The 25,683-nt window shown below is 42.1% G+C and overlaps 1 protein-coding gene across 1 annotated transcript in view; it reads left to right on the forward strand.

Moving 5' to 3' along the window:
• The first annotated feature begins 6,518 nt into the window (after nucleotides 1-6,518).
• CYP26B1 (cytochrome P450 family 26 subfamily B member 1) overlaps nucleotides 6,519-25,683 on the forward strand; it is a 31,071-nt gene continuing 11,906 nt past the window's right edge. Inside the window, exons 1-2 of the mRNA XM_072406678.1 lie at nucleotides 6,519-6,820; nucleotides 17,677-17,901. Coding sequence (XP_072262779.1) covers nucleotides 6,617-6,820; nucleotides 17,677-17,901 — 429 coding nt within the window. The 5' untranslated portion in view covers nucleotides 6,519-6,616. The remainder of the gene's footprint in view (nucleotides 6,821-17,676; nucleotides 17,902-25,683) is intronic.

Raw genomic sequence — 25,683 nt, forward strand, 5'->3', positions numbered from 1 at the left:
TACAAAGTCAATTTACTACTGTTAAAGTATTAATAACAAATAGAAAAAGTAATAATAATAATAATAAACAGCAGTGACCTGGTGGGTCCCACATGCCATAAAGCAGACAAGGTGGGCAGTATATGGTGTTGGGAGGCATCCAGGCCCCCTGGCATTGTAGGGCCAGTAAACTTGTGTCTGTAGTCTGGTAAGAGTTGGGGCTGATGAGCTCCATCACGCTCCTGGGGATGGATGGGGGGCAGAATGCCACCTCTAGGCCCTTTGTGGTAGAAGCTCTCCAAAGTCTGACCAACACCATCAGTACTTTATTAGGAGTAGTAGTGATATCTGCCAAATATTCAAGGAAATGTAGTAGCAGCTGTTCATGTTCTGAAACTTCAGCAGTATATTGAGGGTTGTAGTAGTGATATCTAGCAGTAGTTGACAAAGCATTAACAGTTCTCCAGAGTCTCCCTACCTTCAGCAGTATACTGGGGGTAGTAGTAGTGCTTTCTAGCAGTGGTTGTCAGAGGTTTAGGAAAGTGTAGTAATGATATTTGGCAGCAGTTGTCAAAAGTTCATGTATATGTAACAGCAGCTCTCCCACCATCTACCACCAGTAGTGCAATGGGGGTAGTAGTAGCAGTTCCTGGCTGTAGTTGTAGTTCTCAGAAGTTCAGAAATACATAGTAGAACCTCTCCAGCATCTCCCTACTTCCAGCAGTATGTTGGGGGTAGTAGTAGTGGTATCTGGCAGCAGTTTCAGCTGTCAGATAGTAAGAAGGGAGATATAGAAGCTGCTCTTCATGTCCCTCATATTCAGCAGCCCCACTCAGTCTGTACATATCAGAAGTTTGTGGAGAATAAGTAGAAGTTCTCTATGTTCCCATACCTCTAGCAGTATATTGAGGGTAGTAGTAGCTGTATCTGGCAGTAGTTGTAGCAGTTAGAATTGGAGGAGATGTTGTAGCAGCTCCCCAGTTGTATATTAGGGGTAGTAGTAGAGGTATTCGGAAGTAATTGTAGTTAGAAGTTAAGCAAGATTTTTATAGCAGATATGTAGAGCTCCCCCACCATCCAACAGTATACTGGGTGTAGTAGTAGATGTATCTGGCAGTGGTTGTAACTTACTTTAAAGGAAGATGCAGTACCAGCTCTTTATAGTCCCCTCTCCTCAATTAGTATACTAGGAGTAGTAGTATCTGAAAGTAGTTGTAGATGTTGAGGGGATTGTAGTATCAGCTATCTAGCATTATATTGTGAGTAGGGGTGGGGGAAGGGTATCCGGTAGTGGTTGTAGTTGTCAGAAGATCAGGGCAGGGTAATTGCTGATCTTCAGCACTATATTAAGAGTAGTAGTAGTATGATCTGGTTTTGGTTGTTTAGGAAAGTGTAGTGTGCCCTCCCCAGCAGTACATTGGGGGTCATAGTAGATGTATCTAGCAGTAGTTGTAGTTGTCAGACTTTAAGGAAGATGTAACAGCAAAACCTAAAAGTCTCTGCTCCCCAAGCAGTACATTGAGAGTAGTAGTAGTGATATGTGGTAGTAATTGTAGCTGACAGAGTTGTAGAAGCAGTCCTCCAGCAGTATATTGGGAGTAGTAGTGAGGATATCTGTCAGTAGCTGTTTAGAGAGATGTAGTGTCCCCTCTCCAGCAGTATATTGGGAGTAGCAGTAGTAGTGATAAATGTCAGTAATTGTAGCTGTCAGAAGTTGGGAGTCGTATTAGCAGTTCTCCAGCAGTATATTGGGAGTGGAAGAAGCTGCATTTGTCAGTAGTAGTAGTTGTTAGCAGTCCAGGGAGATGTAATGTCCTCCTCCCAGCAGTATATTGGTGGTAGTAGTAGTATGTGTGGGTAGTAGTAGTTCTGAGTGCAGTGTATTGGGGGTAGTAGTATTTATGTGTGGGTAGTAGTAGTTCTGAGTGCAGTATATTGGGGGTAGTAGTAGTTCTGAGAGCAGTATATTAGGGGTAGTAGTATCAATGTTTGGGTAGTAAAAGTTAGTAATGCAGTATATTGGAGTAGTAGTATCTATGTGTGGGTAGAAGTAGTTCTGAGTGCAGTAAATTGGGGTAGTAGTATGTGTGGATAGTAGTAGTAGTAAGAAGTGCAGTATATTGGGGGTAGTATCTATTATGAATGCTGCAGCCAGACTCATCCATCCTTCCCTCCGCTCCTCTTCTGCTGCATCTCTTTGTAGTTCTCTCCATTGGCTTCCATGTGTGGGAAGTAGTAGTTCTGAGTGCAGTATATTGGGGATAGTGGTAGTATTTATGTGTGGGTAGTAGTAGATATGAGTGTGGTATAATGGGCGTAGTGGTATTCCTGTGCGGGTAGTAGTAGTAGTAAGAAGTGCAGTATATTGAGGGTAGTAGTATTAGTAGTAGGAGTTAGTAGTGCAGTATATTGGAGGTAGTAGTAGATAACAGTGCAGTATATTGGGGGTAGTAGTACTAACTATGTGTGGGTAGTAATAGTAGTAAGAAGTGTAGAATATTGGTAGTAGTAGTTAGAATTTCATTCAATTGGGGGTAGTAGTATCATTAATAGTAGTAAGTAGTGCAGTACATTGGGGGTAGTAGAATTATTTATAGTAGTAGTGCAGTATATTGGGGGTAGTAGTATTAGTAGTAGGTAGTGGTAATATTAGCAGTTAGCAGTGCAGTATATTGGGGTATTGGTAATATTAGTGGTAGTTAGTAGTGCAGTATATTGGGGGTAGTAGTATTATTATTATTACCAGTATTTAGTGCAGTATAATGGTGGAAGAAGTATTATTATTAGTAGTAGTGCAGTATATTGGGGGTAGTAGTAATATTAGTAGTTTACAGTGCAGTATATTGGGGGTAGTAGTAGTATTAATAGTAGTTAGCAGTGTAGTATATTAGGGGTAGGATAATTTTTAGTAGTTAACACGGCAGTATATTGGGGGAAGTAGTATTAGTAGTAGTACATATGAGTGCAGTATAATTGGCGTAGTAGTGGTAGATATGAGTGCACTATATTGGGGTAGTAGTATTAGTAGTAGCAGTTAGCAGTGCAGTAGCAGTCCCTGTAGTATATTAGGGGTTGTAGTGGTAGTTTTAATAGTAGGAGTTAGTAGTGCAGTATATTGGAGGTAGTAGTAGATATTAGTGCAGTATATTGGGGGTAGTAGTAGTATCTATGTGTGGGGAGAAGTAGATTTGAGTGCAGTATATTGGGGGTATTAGTGCCTATGTGTGATTAGTAGTAGTAGTAAGAAGTGCAGTATATTGGGGGTAGTAGTAGTTAGTAGTGCAGTATATTAAGGGTAGTAGTAATATTAGTAGTAGTTAGTAATGCAGTATATTGGGGGTAGTAGTATTATTAGTAGTAGTTAGTAGTGCAGTATATTGGGGGAAGTAGTTATAATATTATTAGTAGTACAGTATATTGGGGGTGCAATAATTATTATTTGTTAGTAGTTCAGTATATTGGGGGTAGTAGTAGTATCTAGTGTGGGTAGTAGTAGATATGAGTGCAGTATATTGGGGGTAGTAGTAATATTAGTAGTGGTTAGTAGTGCAGTACATTGGGGGTAAAAGTAGTATTATTAGTAGTAGTGCAGTATATTAGGGGTAATAGTATTATTAGTAGTTAGCACTGCAGTATATTGGGCTTAGTAGTATTAGTAGTAATAGATATGAGTGCAGTATATTGGGGGTAATAGTATTAGTAGTAGCAGTGCAGTAGCAATCCCTGGTCTCCTCACCTCTGTAGTATATTAGGGATAGTAGTAGTTAGGAGTGTAGTATTTTGGGGGTAGAAGTAGTATCTATGTGTGGGTAGTAGTAGTATCAGGAGATGTAGCAGTCCCTGGTCTACTGGCCTCTGTAGTAGGATGTGATGGAGGGAGTAGTAGTTAGTAGTACAGTATATTGGGGGTAGTAGTACTATTATTAGTAGTGGTAAGTAGTGAAGTATATTGGGGTAGTAGCATTATTATTAGTAGTCAATAGTGCACTATATTGGGTGTATTAGTATTATTAGTGATAGTAGTGCAACATATTGGTGTAGTAGTAGATATAAGTGCAGTATATTAAGGGTAGTAGTATTAGCAGTAGTAGTTAGCAGAGCAGTAGCAGCCCCTGGTCCCCCCGCCTCTGTAGTATACTAGGGGTAGTAGTAGTTAGCAGTGCAGTATATTGGGAGTAGTAGTATAGGTAGTAGTTAGCAGTTCCGTATATTGGGGGCAGTAGTATTAGTATTAGTAGATATCAGTTCAGTATATGAGGGGAATAGTATTATTAGTACTAGTTAGCAGTGCAGTAACAGCCCCTGGTCACCCCGCCTCTGTAGTATAATAGGGGTAGTAGTGGCTAGCAGTGTAGTATTTTGGGGGCAGTAGTATTAGTAGTAGTTAGCAGTGCAGTAGCAGTCCCTGGTTCCCCGCCTCTGTATTATATTGGGGGTAGTAGTAGTATTTGTGGTCAGTAGTAGCAGGAGATGTAGCTGTCCCCGGTCTCCCTGTCTCTGTAGTATATTGGTGGTAGTAGTAGAATTAGTGGCAGGAGATGTAGCAGTCCCTGGTCTCCCTGCCTTTGTAGTATATTGGGGGTAGTTGTAGTATTAGTAGTAGTAGATATGAGTGCAGTAGCTGTCCCTGGTCTCACCGCCCCTGAAGTATATTAGGGGTAGTAGTAGTATTAGTAGTGGCATGAGATGTAGCAGTCCCTGGTCTCCCCGCTTCTGTAGTATATTGGGGGTAGTAGTAGTAGTAGCAGGTGATGTAGCAGTCCCTAATCTCCCTGCCTCTGTAGTATATTGGGGTAGTATAGTAGTAGTAGAGATTAGTGCAGTAGCAGTCCCTGGTCTCCCTTGCTCTCTAGTATATTGGGGGCAGTAGTAGTATCAGAAGATGTAGCAGTGCCTGGTCTCCCAGCCTCTGTAGTAAATTGGGGGTAGTAGTATTAGCAGTAGTAGTTGAGATGAGTAAAATAGCAGTCCCTGGTCTCCCTGCCTCTGTAGTAGGGAGTGATGGGGGGGGAGTAGTGTAGTATATTAGGGGTAGTAGAAGGTTTAGTAGTAGATATGAGTGCCGTAGCAGTCCTTGATCTCCCCACCTCTGTAGTAGGGAGTGATGGGGGTAGTAGTAGTAGTAGTAGTAGTAGTAGTAGAGATGAGTGCAGTAGCAGTCCCTGGTCTCCTTGCCTCTCTAGTATTTTGGGGGTAGTAGTAGAAGTAGTAGTAGTAGAGATGAGTGCAGTAGCAGTCCCTGGTCTCCCTGTCCCTGTAGTATATTGGGGATAGTGGAAGTATTAGTAGTAGTATCAGGAGATGTAGCAGTCCCTGGTCTCCCCGCCTCTGTAGTAGGGAGTGATGGGGGGGAGTAGTGTAGTATATTATGGGTAAAAGTAGTAGTATTAGTAGTACAGATGAGTCCAGTAGCAATCCCTGGTCTCCCGCCTCTGTGGTATATTGGGTGTAGTAGTAGTAGAGATGAGTGCAGTAGCAGTCCCTGGTCTCCCGCCTCTGTAGTATATTGGGGGTAGTAGTAGTATTGGTAGTAGAGATGAGGGCAGTAGCAGTCCCTGGTCTCCCGCCTCTGTAGTATATTGGGGGTAGTAGTAGTATTAGTAGTAGAGACGAGGGCAGTAGTAGTCCTTGGTCTCCCCACCTCTGTAGTATTATGGCGGCAGTAGTAGTATTAGTAGTAGTAGCATGCGATCTAGCAGTCCCTGGTCTCACGCCTCTGTATTATATTGGGGGTAGTAGTAGTATTAGTAGTAGAGATGAGGGCAGTAGTAGTCCTTGGTCTCCCCACCTCTGTAGTATTATGGCGGCAGTAGTAGTATTAGTAGTAGTAGCAAGAGATGTTGCAGTCCCAGGTCTCCCCGCCTCTGTAGTATATTAGGGGCAGTAGTAGTATTAGCAGAAGATGTAGCTGTCCCCGGTCTCCCTGTCTCTGTAGTATATTGGTGGTAGTAGTATTAGTGGCAGGAGATGTAGCAGTCCCTGGTCTCCCCATCTCTGTAGTAAATTGGGGATAGTTGTAGTATTAGTAGTAGTAGATATGAGTTCAGTAGCTGTCCCTGGTCTCACCGCCCCTGAAGTATATTAGGGGTAGTAGTAGTATTAGTAGTAGTATCAGGAGATGTAGCAGTCCCTGGTCTCCCCGCCTCTGTAGAAGGGAGTGATGGGGGGGAGAAGTGTAGTATAATATGGGTAGTAGTAGTAGTATTAGTAGTACAGATGAGTGCAGCAGCAGTCCCTGGTCTCCCCTCCCTGTAGTATATTGGGGGTAGTAGTTAAATTAGTAGAGATGAGTGCAGTAGCAGCCCCTGGTCTCCCCCTTCCTGTAGTATATTGGGGGTAGTAGTAGTATTAGTAGAGATGAGTGCAGTAGCAGTCCCTTGGTCTCCCCTCCCTGTAGTATATTGGGGGTAGTAGTAGTATTAGTAGGGATGAGTGCAGTAGCAGTCCTGGTCTCCCCGCCTCTGTAGTAGGAGGTGATGGGGGGGGGGAGTAGTGTCGCCCTCCCCTCCTCCATATATAGCCCGGGCTCGGTACCTGTGAGCTCAGTCTGAGTACCGGGATGACTGACTCTCCGCTCTGCCTCTCCTCCAGGTGCTGCTGAGCTCCCCGCAGCGCTCCCCCCACCCCCCGGGTCGCCATGCTGTTTGATAGCTTTGATGTGGTGTCGGTGCTGACCACCCTGGCGGCGTGTCTGGTGTCCGTGGCTCTGCTCCTCGCTGTGTCCCAGCAACTCTGGCAACTACGCTGGGCGGCCACCCGGGACAAGAGCTGCAAGCTGCCCATTCCTAAGGGTTCCATGGGCTTCCCACTGGTGGGGGAAACTTTCCACTGGATTCTGCAGGTAAGCCGACAATTCCCCCCCCGTGTGTCTGTGCATTCCCACTCCTGATCGCGGAACTTTCCCCGGTGTCTGCTCTGAGACTTCTTCCCTGATCGGGTCATTCAAACTTTTCCCTGTGTCATAATGTCCCCACTCGTGTCTGTGGAACCTTGATCTTCTCAAAAATCTTGTCTATTCCCCACTAATGATCGTGTCTGTGGAATTTTTGCTTGTATTTCTCTGTCACTCCTCATAGTGTCATTTAAACTTTTCCTGCACACTGTGTCCTCCCCCCACTCCACACCATATCACTAAAAATGTCTATATATTTTGTACCCACTCGTGATTGTGTCCCTAAACTTTTCCCTGTACTTGTCTGTCACTTCTCCCCACTCCTGTCCGTGTCTGTGACCCTTCCCCTGCACTGTGTGTAATGTTTTATGTGTGCTGTCACTGCATTCCCTCCCTGTGTCTCATGCCTTTCCACGCGTGGAATTATTGCTGCAGCTTTGCAATGGTTAGTGTCAGCCCACTGGTGATTTTGTACCTATCCACTGAATATTGTATTGTCTGTGGGGTGTCTGGGACCAATTCTTGCATGACACTGGTGACTCTTTATTACTTTTCAATGTTCTGTATGACCCCACATTATTTTATCCCCTCTTTCCCTTACAGCCCACTCAGGACACTTTTGTTCATGTCCCACGTGTTATAGTCACAGTGTATTATTTTGTGTGATTTGTCACTCCATGCCACTGGTGTAATTGTCACTCATCTCCCATGATTTTATTTTTATTATTATGGTGATCTGTTGTATCGTGCTGTCACTCAGGATTCTGTCACTCAGGATTCTGTCACTCAGGAAATTGTTACGTTTTTATCTTGGTTCTTATCAATCTGTGTGAATTGTCTCCAGAATTATTCCCACTGGTGTGAAATCTAATCCTTAGTGTTCCTTCCCGTCCTTTGCTGACTCTTATAATATTACTGGTCCCTCTCCTGTGTCTGACCCACTGGTGATTTTATCATGGACTGGTAATATAGTGTAAATGCTTCCACTCCTGGGGTCATTTCTGCTCCCCCTGGATCTATTGCTACCCACTCATGTCCCGTGTGTCATGTGTGATTTCCCTGCCTGGATGGTCATTACCCACCCGTGATATATCCTGGTACTCACTGTGATTATATTCTGCCCCCCTGACCCCGTGCCCTGTCTGCCACCAGACACTGGCATTGTACCCGCCCACTGTCACCTCCACCTGTCTCTGCCCCAGGTGCTCTCCATCCAGCATGTGCTGACCAATCAGGTGTAACCACAAAACTGTCATACTGTGTCACCTGTGTGCTGCCAGGCAGGTGTGTGGTCATGTGACCCAAGGAATACACCGCGCCGTGTTACCTGGCATCACCAATCCCTCCAAATATTCCGATCATTGCCAGTCAGCAGTGTGCGCAAACATCCATCAGAAATCACTAAATGTTCATTCATATCATTATCTGATGGAGGCTGCATGGAGTATGTCTCACCCCATCCTCCACTTCTCTCTCTTTTCCTATATTCTCTCTCTCTAAATAATAAATATTATCATCCTGGTGGGCCCACTTGTCATAAAGCAGCCAGTCTGGGCAGCGTATGCTTCTGTTGGGAGGCGGCCGGGCTTCCTGGCGTTGCCGCTTTAAGTCCGAGTGAAGTCGTGTCAGTAGTGTGGACCCAGGTAAGAGTTGGGGCTGATGGGCTCCAGGCTGGGGAGGGATGGGGGGCAGAATGTCACCTCTGGGCCCTTCCTCCTACTCCCTGCACCCTCAGGAGCTCCATTAACCCCTCAGCAACCTCACCTGACCCTTACAGGGACTTTCTTTATACAGTGACCCGCCAGTGCCCTCTTTTTGTTACATTGTATCCATTCTCTATAGATCTGGCTTCATTTCTTTCTGCATTGTTTCAGAGTTTGTAAACTGAGTCAATGGAATTTTTCTTCAGTTTCCTAGTGCAATATTTATTTCTTTCAAAAACATTTTCAAATCTACTTCCTGGCAAATAAAGGGTTACCACCGATCCTCCTTGGGGTACAGTACTGGCCAAACTTTTATATCTCCCGTCTATGTAAGAATCTGACCCCATAGTTATAGATGAAGCAGATTTATTGGGCCGGTCTGCAACTTTTTCAAAATATCTTGTAAAAATAAACACCCGGGTTAAAATGATTTAACCCTTTCCCTGCCAATTCACCAAAGCCTAGCTTATGCTTTCATTAAAGGAGATGGAAACTCTGTGCATTATATTGAGAATAAAAATAAACTTTTATTGGATCTCATTGCCTCTGACCTCCTGCAGCCTCATGTGGCCCTCTGTCTGTTTGCCCTCCAGAGAGAAGTTTTGGTGATGGGGGTAATAGTGGACCATGTGTTGGAACGGACACTTCATTCGAGCTCCGCTTAGGTAGACAATGCAAATCTCCGAACAGGAACCTTCATGGCGTGATCACCAGGTATTAATTTATTGAAAGATGCAGAATTGAAAATATTGACAATTGTTTTTGAAATTCCATAACATGTTAAAGCTTATAGGCGATCACGTACCATAAAACGGAATTATATCCATCTAACCCCCGTTGGTCATCTTGATTGGCCGCTTATGGGTGATTGTCTTGGGCAATAATTTCCCAATGGCATTTAGTGATTGAATCACTAAGTGACCCAGCACCTAATGCAGAGAACACATTGGGGAACTCCCCACCCCCTTTCTCTATCCCACTCCCCTCTTGCTATAAAACATGGCACTGCTGTCTGCTCAGCTATATTAATAATATTGATAGTGTGCATGTAGCTAAAGTCACATTCCTCTGTATACCATGGCGTAGGCAACTTCTGTCCACTCAGCTGTTACTGAAAGCCCAAAATGCCCCACCAATTCTCTGCAGGTGCTTCAATTGTACCTTTGGTCATTCTTGGTTTTTTGTTCTACAACAGGAGTGCGAATATCATTGGCAGGGATGATAAGGTCATTGTTAGGTGAATAGGCCTCATCCCCACAACGTGACCCCATATTTGTGGGGGTCTGCATGGGGGTCTGCATGGGGGTCTGCATGGGGGGTCTGCAACCTATTGAAAATTTTGCAAGCCTCCTTTAACAAGACATTAAAGTAGATCTAATGATGATCGTTTCCTATAAGCTTCAACATGTTCATTGAATTTCATTTTTTTTTTTTTTTTTAATCTAAAGCATTCATTGAAAGAAAACCTGGTGATCCCACCATGACAGTCCTTGTTAGGTGACTATTCTATCCCAGTAAGTATTGTCACATAAGGTGCCATATAAGAATCCACTTATTGGCAGTTTCAGTCTCTTTTCTAGTAGTTTCAAATGACCACAAGGAGATGGGATAGAAATTGCCCCAATTAGGCCAAATTTATGAGCAATTAAATGCTGCTTCCCCTTTCGTGGGTTTCATATTTTAGAAGACGTATAACGACAATTGACTTTAAATAGGTTTGGTGACATACCATTACTCTGCTATACATGCCTTCAAAGAAATAAAACCCAGGATAGAACCCCAAGCACTTGGTGCTCAAATTGTTGTCTATAGAGATCTGGCATTGGGCTAGGACCGAAAGGATTGCTTCAGTAAAGCCAAATACTTCCTGGCGACAACAGTTTTATGAAATGTACCCAATGAACAAAAAAAATAGATTGTTTTTCACAGTTTCACTGAATGTTTTAAAAACATCCTACTTGAAGAGTTCAAGATTGGCCCAATGAGTTCAGGTGATCAATAAATCTTGGGGATGGTTGGTTTCATGATTCTGCAATTACATTCAACTCCCAACTGATCCAAAGTAGCTGAACCTTCCCAGGTGTATGGCCAATGGTCAGGTCTACCAACCTTGTGCAGGCTTGGTCCACCGCCATCACTTTAAGGAAGTCCATCTAATCCATGATATTCTTCTAGACAACAAGGGACTGAACAATGCCGGAGGAGAACATATGGCAATTGTTTATGCATGGTGATTAATCAAATGAGAAGTCATTCAGAGTTTTCATCTACTTTAAGGATAACCGAGCTATTAATCTAAATGTCAAAAAAGTTTTAACGTCTTTCATAAAGTTTTCAACAACTAAAGTCCATAAAGAGCAGCTAAATTGTCAGAAGCCGTGACTAATTTCAGTAGTCATCTGTTGTCACCTGTTTTGGTCTCAGCACTGTTTTGCCCAAAGCTTTAAATTTTGCCTTGCACTGGAGCCTGAGAAGTTTACACTACATATTTCCACGTCGTCTCATGCGTCAAGACTCCTATAACTTCTTTTTTTTTTGACAGCAGAGAGGCTGCAGAAAATATTACTCCAGGTTTACTCGTTCTTGTGTGTGAGCTTATTGTGGGCTGTAATTCCTGTCCCAGAACCTTGTCTACCCTATGATGTCATGACTACAGAGAATACAGACTGATTGAAAGCGTCTCTGCCCCATCGTTCACCTCCCCCCTCGCCTACAAGGCTGAAGAGATCTATCCTTCATCTTATTTAAGTTACTGACGGGGTTTTTAGGCTAAGCCAGGAGCACCTCTTGGGGTTCGGGGAATTGTTCTGCCCTTGTAAGGGGGTTAGGAAAGACAAACCCAGATAAATCAACATTGGAACCCATTAAAAACCTTCCAGGTTCAGGTAGAAGATAAAGTGTTGTCTTTAGTTTGTATCCAGGCACTCAGTGTCTGCATCTTCTTGACTTAGTCTGAGTTGTCAACATTTTCATCTACTGAGTGGACCTTTCTCTAAGTCTTTGGAAATTAAAGGTTGGTGGGTTCCTTGGTTTAAAAACCACCTTGCTCCCAATCAAGCTTCCCCCATCCACATCGACAGGAAAGCTCAGATTCTACAACTGACTTTTTAAACCTCAGAGGAACCCTTTCAATAATTTCCTGGGGAACCCTTTCTAAAACCAATTCATTGGGTTTCAATGAGATAAATGCTCATTATAGCGTTGAGCGGGAATAATGTTCTCCTCATGTGGTTGTCTGAATGCCATCCTAAAGACCTAAAAATGTGTCATGCTGTTTGCTCTACCAATTGGCTCAAGAACTATGCAGGAACCAGCAAATTGGAGGTCAACCATCCACATCTCAAAAACCCGTAGCAAATTCTTGAGGAACCCTAGGATACTACAGAGTCCTGGTTGGGAATGGCTGTTCTAGAGGCCTAGCAAGGTTTTATCTTGCCCATTGGGGCATAACAAGGTGATGCCACCCTAAAAACTGAAAAAGATGTCATGCTCTTTGCTCTGCCAAGTGGCATTGGCTCAAAAACTATGCGGGAACCAGCAAATTGGAGGTCGACCATCCACATCTCAAAAACCCGTAGCAACTTCTTGAGGAACCCTAGGGTACTACAGAATCCTGGTTGGGAATGGCTGTTCTAGAGGCCTAGCAAGGCTTTATCGTGCCCATTGGGGCATAACAAGGTGATGCCACCCTAAAGACTGAAAAAGGTGTCATGCTGCTTGGTCTGCCAAGTAGTGGTGGCTCAATAACTACGCAAAAACCAGCAAATTGGAGGTTACCCATCCACATCTCCAAAAAACCTAGCAACCTCTTGAGGACCCTAGGGTACTACAGAATCCCGGTTGAGAATGGTCATTCTAGAGGCTCAGCAAGGCCCTATCGTACATATTGGAGCATGACAAAGTGATGACTCCCCATTGTCCCCATTGTGGTTCTGCATCTTCACTGCCCGATAATCAGACTCGAGAGTGTTGTTAACAAAGTTGTGTTGTCTTGATTACAAGACTACCTTAATAGAATTACAAATCCTATAATGGGCAAGACAGTTTGCACATGTTCTGAAATAGTATTAGGTTGCATCTTCATTACACACTGCAGAAGTCCCTCCACTATCTTCAAAAGGCATCTAATTCTAGTGAAAAAGCATTTGTGAGCTGCTTTAACACTACTTATATCTGCTGGAGAATGGTCAATGGCCACCACCGATGCCGGCAATGTAAGAAGGCCCAAGGACACCAGCAATTTTTATGCACAAATTGGCCAAGATTTTTTGAATGGAGTTGTAGTAAGCATGTTGTCCAGCAGGTGTCAGTCTTTCCGACCTACAGCAAACTTAGTCAAAAATAATGCTCCCTGTACCGGACAATGTTGGCACAGATACCCAAAGCATAAAACAATATAATACAATCTTTCCTGTTAAAATAAAAATACTTTTAAGAAACCGAAGGCCAGAATTCACTTCATATCATAAATTTTACTGATTTGCTTTATTTTTTTTCCACATTGCAACTTTTTTTAAATTTAAATATTCACATTTTTTGAATAGCTACCCTCCCCAGTTGCTGCCGTCTCTAAATTTCACACGGGATTTTCTCCGGAGTGTGAAATATTTTATAGCGACCACATAATCTGTTATATCCAGAGGGTTAATGCAAATCCTCCGTTAAAAAATTAAGAAAATAACACTCGACATCAGAAAATGTTAGAGTTTGAAAAGTAAAATCTATCCATTGCTATTTTTCTTTTTTAAACCGAGGTACCAGAAAGGGTATTCCATTTTCCACAGGCTCCATCCAAAAAAAGTTCAAGGCTAAAAATACAAAACGTTGTGTAAATTGGACTCTGGTTGAATATCCTACCACATAAAGGTGGTCTTTGTACTGCAGTGGAAATGTTGGACAAATATCTCTTTATTAATGGCACAAAAAAACTACTTTAATTATATTTGCGTAGATCAGAAACTCAGTCACCTGAACTTTGAGAATTCACAACCGCAGGTCTGTTTGCCTTGGGACTCTGGAGTAAAAATTTTTTTTTCTGCATGCCACGGAGCTGTTTACATTACGTAGGTATTAATTATATTAACGGCTATTTGTTTTTATAGGCTTGGTGTAGAGCTGCGGCACAGAGAATGGAAGCGTGCAGCCCCTTATATCGTAGGGAGACCTTCTTTTTCTGCAGAAATAAACAAAAATTTATCTAATTATTTATTAAAAAATTAATCTAAAATAAAAAATAATGAAATTCCCCGGTAAGATAGAAATCTGCAGGAGGTATTTACTGACCCTCCAAAAAATGCTAATCTGGTGTTATCACCAACCATTAGCATGGAAGTCGTAACATTTTTAACTTTCTAATACATTTCCTATTGACTTGGTGGGAAAATCCATTCGTATTTGGTATAATAGCCATGGTTTTTTTTGTTTTTGTTTTTTTTTTCTACCTAATATATCTAAATTCCCTGTTGATCCAATGGAGCTGATTTAATAAAGCTCTCCAAGGCTGGAGAGTATACACCTTCACCAGTGAAGCGGGGTGATCCAGCAAGCCTGGAATGGATTTCAATCCCAATGTTTCCAATCATGGATCAGATCCTTTTTGAGGTTTGCTAGATCACCCAGCTTCACTGATGAAAATGTATCCTGTCCAGCTTTGGAGCGTTAATACATCCGGCCCAGTGTGGTTGCCTGAAGGTTACCAAATATTTGATCAATTTCAAGAGACCCTGTAGCAGGATCATTTCAATAAATATTTTCCTATAGGATTCTTAATACATATTACGAAACAACCACCCAAGTGTAGTTCATCAGTATTTTCCCCAGATTTTTTTTTTAGCTTGGGAGGAAAGAGCTGGGGGTGGGTTGTGGCCCCTCCTGTATTGTGGCCCAACTTTTCAGAAACCACCCAAAAACAGCCAAGTGGTGACTAATAAGTGCAGGGCAGTGCACCCAGCTAAAAAAGGCTGGGGACATACACAAGGTCTTAAACTGGTCCTTGGTGCCGCCATCTTGGATGTAATATCAGCGGCTCCAGCAGACCCCTATAGTATTTCCTTCAAAAGAGGAAGAGGATTAATTCTACACTCCCATAAGCTGGGGGCTACAATGTGCAGTGGTAGGAAATTTACTCTTCTTGGCCAATTTTTCAAGTTCAAATTCTATTAAAAAAAATATTGAGATTTAAAAATCTGTAAGTAAGTATTTAAATGACTTGATTTTTCTGTCTTTTTACCTTTAAGTTGATGACAAAGCCTCTCTAAAGGGAGCTTTCTATGGTAAATGTAAGGTCCGCATGTTTGCCAGCCTTCCACCCCCAACACACGTGGCTTTAAAATCTATTTGTCAACAATTTTGTCCCGAGCAAAAAAAAATAAAATAAAATACCTGGTGGCCCCTGCTGCTACATCCTGGCATGGGTTATGTCATTGTGCCTCAAAATCGTGTAAAAATTCCCATTGCAAGGGTGCATTCTAGCAGGATTTTAATCACCCTGGGAGGTAGTCTTACTTTTTGTGTTTGTTTTTGCCTTTTTTCAATGCAAAAAAACAAAAACAAACTTTTTACCAGCTATGCAAAGCTTTAGGTGTTGTCACCCTGCACAAGTCAGATTTCTGCTGTAAGATGTTTTTACTCCACGTGTTTGTGTGTTTAATGACACAGTGAATGCCATGTGCTGGGTCTGGCCCTTCAGCCCGCACCGCAAAAGGAACAAATTCCATCATTTCAGGCTGAAGGGTTTTTAGGTCTCACAATGCCGTTTAAGTCTTGCCTTGCCCTCCGTGAGCCTGAACGAAGAGGCAGGCGGTGGCGGAGTCCCCAGGACATTCGTTGAGCCAGAAAACAGCCTACTCTTCAAAAAAAAACTTGTAATCACTCCGATTTCTCCTCTGTGACCTTTCACACCCTGACTGTAGCTCCGTCTGTGACCCCCTCCTAGACAATGCACCTTTCACCATTCCGCCTGCCAGTCTGCAGGGCCAGACACATCTCTTTCTCAGAGCCGAATCCCTGCACAGCCAAACATCTCCAGCCCTAACACCGGCCTGCCTGTATCTGCCGGGGGCCAGTTGGCAGCTTGCATGGGGCCATTGCTGGGTACCGTCAGCGCTGCCAACTCTCCGTTATTAGCAGGGATGTCATCCCTCTCCTAAAAATATTATGACACTAATGAAACACTTCATCCCTGCCGGAATCCCACTCAGACTGCTGAGATATGAATTACATTCCAATTTTATTCCAACCAGAATTAAATGTATTATTATTTGATATGTGACAGGCGCACCTCGGCATGCGGATTTCACGATATTTCATTTACGTTTTTTATTTGCATTGGCGGGTCACCTAAAAACAGGGTTGCTGTTTGGTTATGTGCCAATGATCAAATTGCCTGGGCCTCTGAAATTCGGTTCTAACCTTAATATAACCAATATTGGTTGGTGGTTGTTCGGGCAGAAATGGAGTGTTTGCTGGACCTGGGACAAATCAAACATGCACAATTAACTCTTCATGGAGATAAGTCGTAATTGGCCCCAGGTCATCCTCATTTCTTGTATGTCACTAAAACCATCAATAGGCGACCCGAAGGCTGCAAACCCATCAGATGTTTCGTAGACGGCTCCTCCAATCCAGAACTATTGTTCCATTCTTTATAGATCTGCAGTGATCAGGTCCTTTTCCACCTAAAGCTTAGAGGAGAACCCTCTTCACAATGAACTGGAGGCACCTAGGAGTGTTTTTTGTCCTTTAAAGAGTCCGCTATCCCTGGGGGGTGGGTTTGGTTGCTCTATGGAAATCATTGAACGTTCAGCATAAAATCATATTTGCGCTTGTTAATCTTATTTACATCTGAGAGTTTTGGCTTGTACAGGGCTGGGGAGGCCTCACATATTATACACGGTGCGCGGCCTGGTATACAATAAGTCCTTGTGCTGTACTCTTCGCTGTCGTGATGTTTAATGTAGATTCCCAGCAAGAAGTGGCGGCTTGTGTGTTCTAGGGTGGAGGTGACTGCGTGTAGGTAACACAGCTCCTGCCTGTCCTTTCCTTGGCCCTCTGTCCCCATTCTGGCCCCTAAATCCACCCGTTCCTCTCGTCTCCGTATTTGTTTCACTTTTACGTTTAGGCATGAGTGCTTATGTTTCTTTTTATTCTTTATGTGGCGTATTTATTGGGCTGATTCACTGATCATTCTCTCCTTTTTTAATGGGCACCCATTGGCACATCTATCTGTTTTGTTGGTCCCCCCCATTAACTAACATTCCATATTATAGCAAAATCTTATGAACCGCTTTCCCTTACTTTTAAAATGTACCCCCAATATTCACCTGTACCCTCTTTATATTCAGTACCTTTCTGTACCCCCTTTGTCTTCAGTTCCCCCCCCCCCCCTATCTTCGGTATTTAACTTTACTACACTTATATTCAGTACTAACCTCTCCCCTTTCATATTTTTGGTTTTTACCTGTACCCCCTATATTCACTACTTTTCTGTATTACCCAAATATTAAGTATTTACCTTTACCCCCTTTATATTCAATTCTTTTCTGTACCCCTTATCTTCAATATATACTTACCTCAATATACCTCAATAATTCAATATAGACTTACCTGAACCTCCCATATATTCAGCATTTACATATACTCCTAGATCTTCAGTACTTACCTGTACCCCTCTTATCTTCAGTATTTACCTTACCCCCTGCACCCTTATCTTCAGTACATACATATAACCGTGAAATCCTTTCTTGTTTTCAGTATTTATCTTTACCCCTCTCATATTAATTACTTTTATGTACCTACCAAAATCTTCAGTATTTCTCTTTACCATCTTATCTTCTGTACTTACCTATACCCCTCCTATCTTCAGTATTCACCTATACCTCCTTATCTTCAGTATTTCCCTTTACCATCTTATATTCTGTACTTACCTGTACCCCTCCTATCTTCAGTATTCACCTATACCTCCTTATCTTCAGTATTTACCATACCCCCCTACCCCCTTATGTTCAGTACGGACCTATACCAATGTAATTGGATCAGCACTAACCTTACCTCCTTCCCTTGTGTTTTGTTTTCCATTAATTTATTGTTGTTTTTCTCCATCAGGGCTCGAATTTCCAGTCTTCTCGAAGAGAAAAATATGGAAGCGTCTTTAAGACTCACTTGCTGGGTCGTCCCCTGATAAGGGTGACCGGGGCTGAAAACGTCCGAAAGATCTTGATGGGGGAACACCACCTGGTCAGTGCCGAGTGGCCCCGCAGCACCCGGATGTTACTGGGACCCAACAGTCTCACCAACTCCATTGGAGACATCCACCGACACAAGAGAAAGGTAAGGAGCAAAAATGTTCTACAAAGTGTCAGGTGTACATAGAATAGCTGTTTATTTTGTGTTCGGAATAACCAGGGATAAGGTTCACTTTCATTCCCACAGTGGATTCAGTTTGAACTTTGCTATCCGCCATTTGCAATATATGGAAAAATCTGAGCAGACACACTTCAAAGCAGATGGCAAGGTAACAACTGGCTCCCAGCTGGTTAAGGTAAACTGATTGCAGTGTTCCCATTGACTGGTAGTTGTTGGGTTGGTCCATGACATAAACCTTCTCATAACCACCAGCTGCTGGGACCTTTTCCAGCTCCATATTAACCTGAGCTTCTGGAGGACTCTTCTCCATTGATATTTACCTATCTTGAAATATTCTGAGCTGCTGGAAGACTCTAGTTCCTCTACTATCTAACTTTCTTGAAATATTTTGAACTTTTGGAGCTCTCCTCTCATCCTCATATCTAACTTTCCCCAAATATTCTGAGCTGCTGGAGGACTCTGCTGCTTCTGATATCTTCTCACCTTAACTATCCTGAACTGCTGGAGGTCTCTAGTCTTTCCTGAATCTACTTCAGCTGAAATATTCTGAACTTCACTCTATTCCATCGGATTTCAACTAGAGAACTTGCTTGAGGGCTTTTTCTGATGTCTAACACACCTGAAATTTTCTAAGCTGCTGCAGATCCCTGTTCCATCCAATATCTACCTCTACAAAAATACTTTGAGCTGCTGGACCACTCTACTTTTTCTGATATACTCTGAGCTGGAGGTCCTTGCTACTTAATCTATCTTCCTCTGCCAGAATAATCTGAGCTGCTGGAGGTCTCTGCTCTTTCCTTTATCTACCTCTTCTGAAATACTCTGAGCTGATGGAGGTCTCTGCTCCTTTCCATATCTACCTCTTCTGAAATACTCTGAGCTGCTAGGGATCTCTGCTCCTTCCTATATCTACCTTTTCTGATATACTCAAAGCTGCTGGAGGTCTCTGCTCCTTCCTTTATCTACCTCTTCTGACATACTCTGAGCTGATGGAGGTCTCTGCTCCTTTCCATATCTACCTCTTCTGAAATACTCAAAGCTGCTGGAGGTCTCTGCTCCTTCCTATATCTACCTTTTCTGATATACTCAAAGCTGCTGGAGGTCTCTGCTCCTTCATCTATCTACCTCTTCTGAAACACTCTGAGCTGCTGGAGATCTCTGCTCCTTCATCTATCTACCTATTATGAAATACTCCAAGCTGCTGGAGGTCTCTGTTTCTTCCCATATCTACCGTCTCTGAAATACTCTGAGCTGCTGGAGGTCTCTGCTCCTTCCTATATCTACCTCTTCTAAAATACTCTGAGCTGCTAGGGATCTCTGCTCCTTCATCTATCTACCTATTATGAAATACTTTGAGCTGCCTGGGGTGTCTGCTCCTTCCTATATCTACCTCTTCCAAAATCCTCAGACCTGCTGGAGTTCTCTGCTCCTTTCTTTATCTACTCAAAGGACATATGTAGGTAGGCTAGTTCTCAAGAGTTTCCCTTTAAGAGACAAGTTTTGCATGACAATACTGCAGATAAGGAATTTCTTCTGTTGTCTTTGCCGGGAACAGGGTGTCCCAGAATGTGCTGATTACATATGATAGGGGCACAGTGTGCCTTTTGGGATAGCATTGCTGGACAGTTAGAAGTCGTATTGTTTTCACCCGGGGTTCTTCTATCAGTAGAGCTCTGTACCTTCCCTGGACACACATAGTTACATTGTAACAGTAAGGAAAGAAAATTACAAAATATCCACTTTGGAGTATAAAAATAAAGTCTACATAAAACTTTTCCTGTATTCAGCAGTATCATTCAGTTTCCAACTGGCTGACACACCTGCCAAGGAGTCTGTAGGTCTTAAAGGGATTCTAGGAAAGGGAAGATTTTGGATTTTCCACTTTGAAGCCATTAGACTGGTTTATTCTATAGTTTAGTGAAAAAGCTGCTCCTTTTTTCACTTTTTTAGCCATAGAAATATTCCAGATCAGATCTGAATGTATGTCAATCAGATGGTAGCCATATATATACATGGCTTACCTAACCAAGACAAGAACCTTTAGCCCCCATTCCCTAACATGAGTTATTTAGAAAGCTTAGGTTGCAGGTCTAGCACCTTTTGCACCCCTCCTGCCCTTATTTCTACCTACCCATTGGTCCAGTTCTGCACCTACTCCAGTACCAATTGTCTATAATTACCACAGTCCCCCATCATCCTATCAATACAACTCTTGCATGAATTTAGTATTTTTAACTTTGGCATATGTAATCTCCCTCGCATGTCATAAAGGCTAGATCATGTAGTCCGTGTCTACTATTACCATTATGTGTGTTTCACGGAAATTACAAAAAGTTACCTTTTTTAATTAGACAGGCCCTGTCTGGTTTTAGTAGGACACAACCTTGTCCAGGATATTGAGGAGAGTACAATTGGCCTTTAATACTGTTCCCATGCTTTATGGCACAGTATATAAGGTAATAGTTTTTCTTATCTTATCCTTTGTACTTTGGTCTTGGTATATCCTGACCTTGACTTTCCGGCTGAGTTAGAAGAAAGATGTTTGTCGTCACTGTAAAACATTAGGTCAATTTCAAAGTCTGAAGCATTTTCTACTTTTCTGGAACTTTAGCTTAATGGCGTGTTTGGATTGGCGTCTTTCAATTGACTTTACCAAGCCATATGGGAATGCTGATTGTTCTACACAATATCAATCACTTGAAATCTAGAAATAAAGAATCAAATAATGATCAAATGGACTTCTTGATTAAAAAGAAAAATTGTATCGCGAGGTCGGAGAGAAGGAATTAATTTATTTTCTAAAATCTGTAAAGTTCTTTAAAGTGCAGGTAAAACTCTTTGGGGTTGGGAACTGCTGATAGATTATTACTGCTACCTACAATTCTGTAGGAGAAATAACTCCACACTAAGGGCCTATTGACATGTTGTATTGAATTAGTAAATGCACATTGATGTGTTTATTTTATATGATGGCAATGGATAGCCTATCTTTTTTAATAGAAGGTTAATGCAGCTTCTAGAAAATCATCACATTCACAGTCCATAGATGATGATTCCCGTATTTATTGAGCGGTGATCAGTCGGATCTGAAAACCATGAGCCATATTAATAATCAATCGTAATTGTCGTTTGTGATGAAAATCACAGCTTCAATGTCCGTTTATGATGCTGCTTCTCCTTTCACTTTTCAGTTACAAGTTGGAGGCACGTCCAGGATCGCCTAGGTTTAGAGGAACTGGAATAAATGTTGCTAGCTATCAGACTTATTGCATCCACCAACCATAAAAAATAATGTTGGGAAATGTCTAAATCAAAGATAAATATTGTAGCAAAAGCTGGTTTTGTTATTTTATCCAACGGCCATTTATTTTTTATCTTGTTATTTTTGGTTGCATTTCTGTTTCAGGGAGTCAGATGGAACTGGCAAGCAAAAAGCATTTTCAGTAAAAAGGGGCAGCAATGGCATCCTCTGTGTTTCTTTCATGACTCATTACTTTAAGAAGCTATTATTTGTGTTTTCTAGAATGCTCGCATAGACAGGGTTCATTCATGGCAGCCAGCAGAATTTGGATGTTTCCAAACGGGCACACCGGAGGGTGTATTGGGGAAGGCACAAAGTGTCCCTGGAATTTGGCAGCTGCAATCTGAAGCGGTGCATGCTACAGTTGTATGATTTTGCTCTGGTAGGGAAAAGGTTAATTATGGAGGATTGGTCTGTTGGAGTGTGCGGCTGCAGTTTTGGCACCTTGGTTCTTGCATGTATATGTATGTGTGTGAGCATGTGCGTGTGTATATGTGAGTATGCTACTTATGGCACGTGCAGTGTGAACTTCAGTAACCCAGCGCTTCACCCCCCCTCCTCCTTACTAGTCCTCTTAAAGCGGCAATCTTTTTGCAGTCTAGCTTCGCTATTCGCACCTATTATAGATGAGCTCCATCTGTGATACTTTTTTTTAAATTTGCATTAATAGTTAATATTATTAATATTATTATTAAAACATATTTATATAGCATTAACATATTACGCAGTGTTGTACATTAAATAGTTAAATAAGCTATCAGGTCTAGCAGTATTGAAAAGTAATGTCTAGACCACCAAAAGCTTGTCTAAAAATACAAAAAATATGCAAATGAATAAAAACATTATGCACAGCACTCATATGTGTTGTAAGTGCAAGAATACGGCTATAATCACCCAAAGCTTATTTCTAGTAGCTGCAAGAGGTCCAATCACCAAGTTTGCAGCAAGAAAAGAATTTGATATAATATATGTTTTTTTCCTTTTCCATCTCAGCCCCATTGCAACTATTTAATATTTACATACACTCCAGCAATGGCTGCATGGCGTTTTGCTGGGTGTGATTTCTAATTGTGATTACAGAGGATCATGTCCATGTAATGTGCCTTTTGTAGTCTCTATTCCGTTGAATCGTCTAGAACAGAGGTTCTTAACCCTTTGATGACTCCAGACCCCCAATAGATTGTCCAATATGGTCCCATACCTGAAATATTCACCACCATTCCTTATATAAGTTGCCAGTATGACTTCCAAATATGTCAACAGCTTGAATACTGTACTGTACTTTAGATATGGATAGCTGGGAAGAGAACATGAAATAAAATCAAAAGCATTGATAATTTAATTATATTACTACCCAAGTATAAATTAATACATTAAATAAGTACCAGTACCCAGAGATCGAGTCCCATGGCCCTAGTATTTGGTTCCCATACCCCCAAGGGGTATGGATCCCCCCGGTTAAGAACCCCTGCTCTAGAGATTGCTGGGGGTTCCTTGAGCAATTCGTGCCTCTCAAATCAGTTTAGGTGACACCAATGATCTTTTGGCTCTCTGTAAGGGTGACATTCTTTCCAATGACCAACTTACTAATGTACTGTGAGCTGTGGATATAGTAGTTATAGAAGGGGTTCCCTGAAGACCTAAAACTTATTTTAAGGGTTCCCGTTGGATTGGGGCCCCACACAGGACCATAACTGGGAAATACAGAAAGGTTGTGGTAACCCTTTAAGGTAGCACTTGAAGATGGACCTCAAGGCAGGATCACCAGCTATTTTATGAATTTGCTGCTGTTCAGTAACACCTACACGTGTTATCCTAACGTCTATGGAGAATATAAGGAGCAACCAAGCTCTCTCATTCTTCTTTAGCCTTTTATGTGTAAATTACTTGTTAGTACATTTGCTTTGCTTGGTATTGCAAGAAGCTGATGCTGTATCAAATTCAGGTTCTGCTTGCATATAAAAATTACAATCAATATAAATAACCACATGGGAGTCCCTATAACAAGGCAAGTCCTGAGCCGTAAGAACTAAACTGCCATTGGTTGGTACGGGAATTCTTGCCTTAAGGAGAAGAGTTGATTAGCAGCGCAGAAAGTGCTAAAACGTCTGGCTGAGGGTAATTGGCCTGAAAATAGACTTCGTAGTACTTTGTACAACTGGTTTGTCTGTTCTTTGTGTTAGCTAGAGAATTGGGTTATGTCAGAGGTTCCTGAATCACTTGGGTAACAGCGGCTGGAGGTCACACCCAAAATGCTGGAGGGAGACCAATGCAAGCTGACAGGTTTACCTGTGAGAAACCTGTGCATAGCAAAATGTGATTTTTGCAACCGCCACCCCAGCAAACACTCAGCACAGTCTGCATTTTCCTAGTTATCAAATCGTTTCATCAGATTGATATGATATGTAAAGACTGAAATATATTGTGTTTTATGACCTTGACCAGTGTAGACTAGTGTTCTACATATAGAGCATAATACAATTCTATTTCATGTCCAGTGGTTGGTCATGTTGGAAGTATGGGATTCTATGTATAGAATGTGATGGAATGGTGTTATAATGGTGCCCAGTGGTCATGTCGGGTGTGTTTTTTTCTACCTATAGAGCGTCAAGCAATCTGTCATGTTGGAGGTATAGTGTTCTGAGTATAGATTGTAAAAAAATTGTGTTATGGCCATGTCTGATGGTCGGTCATGTTAGAAGTGTGGTGTACTATGTATAGAGTATAAAAGAATCATGTTATGACCATGTCCAGTGGTGGGTCATGTAGAAAGCATAGGTTTCTTTATAAAGAATGTAATGGAATTGTATTATTTTGGTGTCCAGTGGTCGGACATGTGGAAAGTATAGGGTTCTATGTATAGGGTGTCCAGTGGTTGGCCATATTGGAGGTGTGATGTTCTCCCGTGTAGAGGATGCAATGTAATTATATTATTATGTCATGTACAATGGTCAGTCATGTTGGAGGTGAAGTATTCTATATATAGGATGTTATAGAATTGTATTATGATCTCCAGAGGTTGGCCGTGTTGGAAGTGTGATGTTCTCCATGTAGAGCAGGGGAGGTCCCCATCTCAGTCCACAGGCCACTACTGGGCCGCAGCTCTGGCTGGTGTGCCTCCCAGGCAGAGTCCTTCTCCTCACCCCGCTGGGAGGGGGTCGCACTGGCAAGAGCCACGGACCACGTCTTCGGTACGCATCGCAGGCTCATGGTGGTGGGCCGGTTGTGTCTCTGTGGCTCGGGCCTGAGATGGGAAAGTGGACGGGTTCTGGCATCATGACTTTTCTCTGGAAATTTCTTTCCCATTGAGTGACACAAGGCTCCCCACGCATGTACAGTCCTGAGTCTGTGCATTTAGTGGTCCGTGACCTCCAAAAGCTTGGGGACCACTGGTGTAGAGAATATAATGGAATTGTATTGTTATGTGAATTGGTTGGTCATGTTGGAGATGTGGTGTTCTACGTATAGAGTAAAAAAGAATTGTATTCTGATAATGTCCAGTGGTTGGTCATGTTGGAAGTAAAGGGATTCCAGTATAGACAGTAATGGAATTGTATTATGATGGTGCCCAGTGGTCGATCATGTTGGGCGTGTTCTATGTGTAGAATATAATAGAATTGTATTATGGTCAGGTCCAGTGGGTATTCATTGTGGAGGTTTATTATTCTACGTATGGAATTTAACAGAATTGTATTCTGATCATGTGGTTGGTCATGTTGGAAGTATAGGGTTCTATGTATGGAATTTAGTGGAATTAAATTTTAATGGTACCCAGTGGTCGTGCATGTTGGAGTTGTCATGTTCTACATATAGAGCTGTTTTATAAAATACCAAATCTTCAGGTTGTGGCATGACGTACCTCCTAAGCCTTGTACAAAGGACAATTTTTTGTTAAATTAATGGGGAAAAACCTGTGGAATTTTGGTTTGCTGTAGCCACAACAGCTGTCCTTACTTCTGATTGGTTGCTCTAAGTTACCGCACTTTGCTCGATCCAATTGCTCTTTGTGCTTCACTGATTAAATCTAAATGTGTGTCCACATCAAGTATAGGTTCACATACACAACAGCGGCGTCTGAGAAAATTGTTTTCAGATGTTGGCAGTTCTCTGCTATTATTACATAAGTCTCATATTAGGATTTGGCTCCCGAAAAGGAGAATTTGTCTATCAGAAAAAAAAATCAGTGTTTGGTCAGTTCGGTTTGGTTTTCAGCTGTTTAAAGTTCACAGCAATTTACCACACTTTAAGATTGCCATATTCTTGTAAAACCATGCTCATGTTAGTAACTACCGCTTTCATCTTCTACTGTAATAAATGGATTTAGAATAAATCAGGAGATCAGCTTGTTTCAAAAATCTCAGTTTTAGACAACAATGTAACCTGGGGAAAGTTGGAGCCAGGAGAAAATAGAATTATTTGAAATTTTTGGTTCCAGAAGGTCCCCT

Source organism: Pyxicephalus adspersus, chromosome 3 (assembly GCF_032062135.1).
Source record: "Pyxicephalus adspersus chromosome 3, UCB_Pads_2.0, whole genome shotgun sequence".
In the NCBI taxonomy this organism is placed as follows: Eukaryota; Metazoa; Chordata; class Amphibia; order Anura; family Pyxicephalidae; genus Pyxicephalus; species Pyxicephalus adspersus.